Below are 7,627 nucleotides of genomic sequence, written 5' to 3' on the forward strand. Positions count from 1 at the left end.
ACCTGTTCTCGGTGAGAATAAAAAAAATCCATATTTCTCATAGCAATGTCATGTGTTCCTGTCTTAGTGAGGACATGGACACACACACACACACACTCACACATAGTGAGTTTTGTGGAGGTGTTTCTCCTGTAAGAGGAGCTCTGAAGCTCAGTTCAGCTTTTTCTCACCCTTCCCTCCTTCCATCCCACCCCCTCTTCTTCCCTCCCTCCCTGCCTCTCTCTCTCTCTCTCTCTCTCTCTCTCCGCTGCCTCCACTCTATCTCCTTCCTTCAGCTGGTGAGGACGGGTTTCAGGACGCAGCAGCAGCTTCTGCGCGACTGTGCGTGTCAGACACTCCATGTGGACTCGTATTTTTCCCTGGTGGTGAATCTTCGTCGCTCGGGAAAGACCTCGTAGGAGGCGGGACGAGAAACTCTCTGGAGTGAAGTGTGTCTTGAGGGGTCTACGGTTGGTCAGATCTTCTTCTGACCGCTGTTGTTGGAGAGATGTGACCTCCATTCCTCTTACCCTCTCATCACCTGTTCCTGGAGTTGGGCTAAAGAAGACAGGATCTCTCCTTCCTCCTCCCCTCCCTCGCTCAGTAGCTCTCTGGATGCACACTAGTGTGTATGCGTGCATGTGTGTGTGAGAGAGAGGACCTACGGGGACATGGATTACCTGTTTTTAATGCTGCTGTTCCTGGGAAGGACGACGTCCCAACCTGCCAAGAGCAACGTCCCCAGACTCAAGCTGTCTTATAAAGGTAAGTTCTATTGAGGGCTTCCTGCAGAACACAAACCTACTACATTCACCTTCATCTAGGTGGTGCAGATCTTCAGGTCAGAGCCTGCAGCGGCATTTCAGGGACACTGTGCTTATGAAAGACACTTCTGAGACCCTGAACTTTGTGGGGAACACAGCTCTGATTCAGTGTTTCACTGAAATCCGCTGATTTTTATGCTTTTGCATTAGTGCGCCTTTCAAAATGGAATGGTGGGAGCCATTCAATTTCAAAATGATTTGTTGAAAGCAATGTGAGGTGGTGCTTCTGGACAGGTTGAGACTGATAAGTGTCGGCATGAATGAACGATGTCCGTGTGAAACCGCTGCACATGGTGGAGTTGGTTCTCCATCCGCCAGGCTTCATCCTCAGCTTCATCCAAGTCTGGAGAACCTCAGCGGCATCAGTGTCTATTTTGTGGGACAGGAGGAAGTAGAACAGTGGAGACCTCATACTTCAGTTGCTCTATGGACAATTTATATGTTTCTATCGCTTTATAATAGGAGAGAAAGAAAGTCTTTCAGGATGATTTCTCTAATTATTCTTCCGCACAGTATAAGTCACCAAATGCATGAGGTAGGAACATATTTTACACATTTGGTGTAAAATTTTCCTTTTAGAAGTTAGTGTCTTTAAAATTTTATTCCTGAACCTGTCCTCCTGTGCAGAAATGCGGTCTGCGCAGTCAGAGTAGGTCACACTGACCTCTGCAGGTGGTGCTGAGTGGAACATGTGCAAAGTGTGTGTGTGTGTCTGTGTGTGTGTGTGTTTTCAGAATGCGTACATCACTTTTTGCAATGACACAATTCCGATCTCACATACACTCAGGTCTCAAGAATAAACATGATGCCGCTTGGACAGAGAGAAACCCACAGTGTATTGTGCATATATGTATGTGTGGGTGTATATGTTTTTGGGCACTAAGAATCTAAAAACCCAGATTTTGTTACGCTGGGTGTGTGAACTTTTTTCTTGTGTGTGTGTATTTTGTGTATTTAAAACCGAATGCCTTCTCCTTTTGAACATGTCTTTTGAACATAGTAAACGATATCGTGTAAAGAATACAGAAGATTAAGGTCAATACAGTGTTGACATTAAGAGACGTGTAACATGAACTAAAGCCTGAAAGAAGGAATTTCGGTGCCATGAAAGAACGCTCACTCGCTCACTCTCTCACTCACACACTCACACACGCGCACAAAAGCATCAAAGTTATAGGATGGCACGACTGTGTATATTGTGATAGAGACACACACACATACACACACACACACACACACACACACAATGCAGTATGTAGGGTAAGAGAGTTTATTTTTGTCAGGCTTTGAAGGACCTGAGGAGAGAGGAAGAGGAGGGTGGAGTCTGGAAAGGAGTCATTGTTGAAGATCCCGACAGAACAACTACATTTTGATTGTGTGTGTGTGTGTGTGTGTGTGCGCACTTGTCCTTTTAATGAAGTTTAGGGACAGACTCTTTCCCTCAATAAACTCATTTCTGGATCTTTCCGGACACGAATCGCCACATTTTCCAGCGGTGTCATATTTTAATTTCGGCCTTTCTGTCTGGGTTAGATGGGGTTTTGGGCTCCGGATTAGGGGAAAGTGTTACGGATCAGACCGGGTTTCGGGGACGTCAGCAGAACGGCGCGTGTGTGGAGCAGCCGTAATTAGAAACAGCGTTGGGACAGACCCGCACATTACGGATAGGAAACCACTGGGAATCTCGCTGGAATTCCCGCCGTAAGGGCAGACAAGGCCTGGCAACACACACGGAAAACCCTCGATTCTCCAGGTTAGACCACGTTCTTCAGGCCTACACAGAATCAAGGAATAACCCCGCCTTCTTCACAAGTTGCCTAAAAAAGTCTGCGTGTGTGTTCACTATGGCACCTGACTGAAGTCGGAAGGTCCATGTTCTCCAAAGTCAGTGCTGATTGGCTGCACACACAGACACCTGCCAATCACAGAGAATCGGCGTGACTGGGAGGGATCCGCGGCCGCGTGTCTGCGGGTGCGTTTTCTTAGTCGTGCGCCATGAGCGAGCACGAACACACACCAGTCATTCTTTCCAGGGTGTTTTTGTGAACATGGCGATGAGTGATCCCTGAATGCACACCTGTACCTCCGGTAACCGTGGAAAACCGCTGTAGGTCGGGCTTCTTCGGGGTCCTAACGCTGCCAGGATTCCAGGCCCTGGGGATCCGTGGGATTATTATGATAGAAAGTCTAACATCTACCTCTACGTGAAGTGTAAAAGGCATCAAACACAAACACACACACACACAGCCGCTAGCTTGCTCTTACACACACAAACACAAGTGTGTGTGTGATGCAAATATAGCACATTTACTGAGTCAGTGTCACGTTTGTGCAAATATATTTTGACATTGATTTAGAGTTAATGAAGTGGCCTACTGTTACACACACACACACACACACACACACACAGCAGCTCTCACTGAATGGTGTTTTATTCGAGTTGTGTTCTGTCTCCACTTCACTTCTTGGCTGGACATGAAAAAGTCTCATGAAGATGCCTGCATACCATTATCTTTGCCTCGATACACATACACATACACACACACACACACACACACACACACACACACATACGCACATGCACACACACGTGTACACACAGACCGTACTGCTGCAGAACACGCATGATTGCACACATACACAAGTCCTCACTGAATCATTTTACATCCCCTCCTTCATGTCAAGCTGCTGGTGCATTTGTTGAGTTGTCTGTGTGTGTGTGCATGTGTGTGTTTGAACTCCAGATTTGATGATTATGACTAAATTGTCGGTAAGTACATATTCCCTGTGGGACGATGGTACAGAGTCAATGGTGTCAATGTGTCAGTCTTAACATCGGATTTCATTAGAGTGCAGCATGCATCCAGCAATGTGTGTGTGTGTGTGTGTGTCACCACCGCTGATCTCCCAGGCATCACTGCACTTTTGAGTATGCGGCGTTACACACATACACAAACATAGCAATGCACAAAGAGAGTGTGTGTGTGTGTGTGTGTGTGTGAGAGAGAGAGAGAGAGAGAGAGAGTGAAGAGGGGATTCCTTTACTGCTCCTGCTGACTGATGGATTTCTGGAGAGGATTTCTGGCTCTGAGTGCTGGATAGAAGCGTCCGTGTGTGTGTCTGTGTGTGTCTGTGTGTGTGTGTGTGTTTGCCAAATGGCAGAACGGCAGCCACTTGAGGGGAACCTTTCGTAAGCAGAAGAAAAGAGGACTCACAAAGGCTCCATTTATCACACACACACGCACACCACCATACACTTTCCTGACTTTGTTGGAAAATACCATGTGTCGATTATAAATGTTATAAACTTAAAAAGCTGCTTTTTTAAAAATGAAGACCACAAAAAGATAGATGCTTTTCTTTTCCCTAATACTCCTTTTCCCCTCTGTTTATCTGCCATCCTTTTCTTTTTTCCGTCTTTATTCCATCCTTCCTCTCCTCTTCCTGTCGGATGTATAAAACACTCCACCGCCGGCGCCTGTGTGTTTTTGGGCCCGGCCACTCGGCCGGCCAGAGGAAACACAACAGAATTCACGCGTCACATCCACACACACACACACACACACACACACACACACACACACTCCCGGCGCCTGGAGCCGCGGCTGGCAGCGCGACGCTGGTGGTCAGTGCTGATGTTCCCTGTAATTACCCTCCCCGCCATGACGTCCGGCTCAGATAAACACGCGGCCTCGGGCCAGAGGTGGCGTTTCAAGTAACAGCGCGGTGTGTTCTGCTCCACAGAGATGCTCGACTCCAACAACCTGGCGACCTTCACCGGCCTGGCCAACAGCTCCGCCTATCACACCTTCCTGCTGGACGAGGAGAAGGGCAGGCTCTACGTCGGGGCCAAAGACCACATCTTCTCCTTCGACCTGGTCGACATCAACCTGGACTTCCAACTGGTGATTCCCACGACTTTCTGTCCCTCCTGTGGTCAGATGAGGAGGAAGAGAGGAGACAGGACCTTTGTGTTGCCAGATTGGGCAGATTTGAATTTGTATAGTAAGCCCAGCAGTAAAATAGCTCAGATGGTTTTAGAACTTTTTGTCTGTTTTGGTGCCTAAAGGTGCCTGAGTGACAAATATAACATTATTATCTGAATTCTGAACTTCTCAGCTCTGGCTAGAAAAGATCAGAAAAGGAGTGCAGATGTCAACACACACACATACACACACACAAACACTGGCACTGGGGAATCTGTTTCAGGCCGGTATGAATATTTCACCACTGCTGCTCGCTCTGCTCTCCCTCGTGTCTCTTGTGCACCGCAGACCTGCTCAATAATGAAAGTAAACACAAACAAAAGTGAAGACAAATTGCATTGTGGGTCGCTCCCGATGTGTACCGCATTTCCAGATTATTCCAGGTAAAAAAAAAAAAAAAACAGAATTCCGGAATTAGCATAAGTCACATGACCTGCAGGAAATACCTGTAGGCTTCATTAGGTGCAGAGCATTTTGGAGGTCACTGCACACTCTGATGAATTGTACAGTAGTGGGGATGAGGTGACTTTTCCACATGGACCTTCAGTGTCCCAGCCTGGGTGGGAATTATGGGGTAAGCAGCTGGTTTGATGAGACGTGGCGCCGACCTGTCCGGATCTGAGGGCCAAACGTTTGCGTTACAGCGGAATTATCATCCTGGCACGGAGCAAGCTTCAGCCCCTGGGGTGAAGACATTGGGGTTTTCTTGTTCTCCTTATGTGGGGCTTGTGGATCATACCGATTGAATGAAGGTTTTCCTGGATATTGAAGAATTTTTTAAGCTCTTCTGTTTAAATAAATTATTCATTTTTTTCAAGAATAGGAAAAGCACAACATGCCAGATTACAAATCCGATGCATTCCGCACATCCGTCCCGTCCTGACCTACCAGGATTTAATCAGACTTGCTGAGCTTCACGCCGGTTTCTTTTGTTTAATTTCACTGGCTGTTTCCTACGAGGCCTCCTGCTGAAAGTGTGCAATGCCGACACCTGGAGCAGGTTTTATGGATTTATCAGATCAGGACGAGCTCGGCCCCACCGGATACAGGGGGGGGTTGGGGGGCAGCTGGAGGTGCACAACAGAGGGAACTCTGGTGGCTACTCCAATCCAGATAAGATTAGCCGCCACCCATGGACACAAAAATGCATCTTTCACCCATGACAGAAAGTCAAAGTCTGGAATTTGCTGCTGGAATGGCGCACAATTCCAAGCACTAAACAGTTGCTTCATGCACACAAGATGCAAGCTGCACTGGAGCTAGTCCAAGTGAAAGTCAAAATGTCAACTTTATCATCGTTCAACAAAGAGACCACTAAAGTGGCCTTAAGAGAGAAATGAAAAACGTCTAAAATCCACAGCACAGTGTGTCTGGACGGACGAGGAATGACTTTCACATGACACGAGAAGATAGTTTTTTTGACCAGTAGGGACCAGTAATTTTGCAATTGTGTTTGATGTCTGTGAAGATTCTCAGTCATCCAGGTGATTTTGTCTGACGGCCCCGCCCTGGCAGCTCCTCCTGCCCCCATTAAGCGGCTTGTTAAATGTGGCCGACCTGGTGGACGTGTAAATTGGGCCTGGTTTTCCCGGGGATGGAAGAAAGGGCAACAAAATAGGTTGGAGATAAGTTGTGTGTGCCCTGTCAAGGCGGGATTGAGGTGAAACCGATTTGTGGGCACAAGCCAACTTCCCTCCGATCTACAAAGTTCTGTGGATGCAGAATGAAACGTCTCTACCTTTAAAGAAAGAAAGTCCAGTTGCCACGACTCAACTTTCAGACAATTGAGTTTGATGGATGAGTTTTGCGGCCATTTGTAATGAAAATGCATTGCACTACTGATTGTATTATTGTGAGAAGAAATGTACATTTTACAGACATTTCTCAGCCTGATTTGAATCATGACACGATTGTCCGGTCAACTTCACATTTCGTTCATCCCTCTCTCCGTTCCTGCCTTTAACCAGATACCCTGGCCTCCTTCTCAGTCCAGAAGAGACGAGTGCCGCTGGGCCGGGAAAGACACTCAGGTGAGTTTTCCCGATCACAGGTCCACGCCCTCACATACATCATATTTTCTGTTTATGATAGAAACCCGTTTCGCTGTCTTGGTGCTGCCGAGAAACATCTGCGGCGTTGGCAGGCGCGCGGCGACGCCCAACGGCGGAACGTTAGGGCATTGTGGGACATCGCTAAGTCAACAGACAGTATCCAGGTGTAGCCGCGGCCGCGTTCGCCCTCGGGCCGGGCGAGAGCCGCGTCTCGGCGGCTGAATACGCGGCTGATGAGCTCGGCTGCCACTCAGCGCGTCTGAATGGCGCGGAAGCCGCTTTGTGTTCTTTTTATGGAAACGCGCAGGCAGTGAATGAAGGGGCTGTAATCACAGATGTCTCCCCGGCTGAATGGAGGGGTGAAAAAGGAGGGAAAAGGGGGGGGGGGGGGGGGGGGGGGGGGTCGCCTGCGGACGGATGAGTGAGGGGAGATTGACTCGGGCCTGCAAGTCCGAGCTCAGCACCAACGCACCACCAATCAGGCTGAAGAACACTGGGGAACTGTCACTTAGAGATGGAGGAGCTTAGTAAACCAACAAATAAAAGTACAAGCTCGACATACAACATAGTTCTGTGTCAGTCTGGGTCCACCTGATGTAGTAGATGAACGGCGAAGGAGCAGCCTCACCGGATCTGCAACAGTCTGCGTTCATCCTTTGTTTGCTCACATGTTACTTTAAACCATGACTCCCCAAACTACACCATCATGTTGGGGTTTCCCCCGAAACATTTTTTGGGCACCATTCAATTATATCCTAGTTGAAGTTCCGTACTCATTCTCTATAGA

The 7,627-nt window shown here is 48.0% G+C and overlaps 1 protein-coding gene across 2 annotated transcripts in view; it reads left to right on the plus strand.

Annotated features, from left to right (window-relative positions):
• Positions 1 to 271: 271 nt before the first annotated feature.
• Positions 272 to 7,627, plus strand: part of sema3ab (sema domain, immunoglobulin domain (Ig), short basic domain, secreted, (semaphorin) 3Ab) — a 23,809-nt gene continuing 16,453 nt past the window's right edge. For both annotated transcript variants that reach the window (XM_028958627.1, XM_028958629.1), the window contains exons 1-3: positions 272 to 744; positions 4,548 to 4,708; positions 6,757 to 6,819. In XM_028958627.1, coding sequence (XP_028814460.1) covers positions 651 to 744; positions 4,548 to 4,708; positions 6,757 to 6,819 — 318 coding nt within the window. In that variant the 5' untranslated portion in view covers positions 272 to 650. The remainder of the gene's footprint in view (positions 745 to 4,547; positions 4,709 to 6,756; positions 6,820 to 7,627) is intronic.

This window comes from Denticeps clupeoides, chromosome 17, assembly GCF_900700375.1.
Source record: "Denticeps clupeoides chromosome 17, fDenClu1.1, whole genome shotgun sequence".
NCBI lineage: Eukaryota > Metazoa > Chordata > Actinopteri > Clupeiformes > Denticipitidae > Denticeps > Denticeps clupeoides.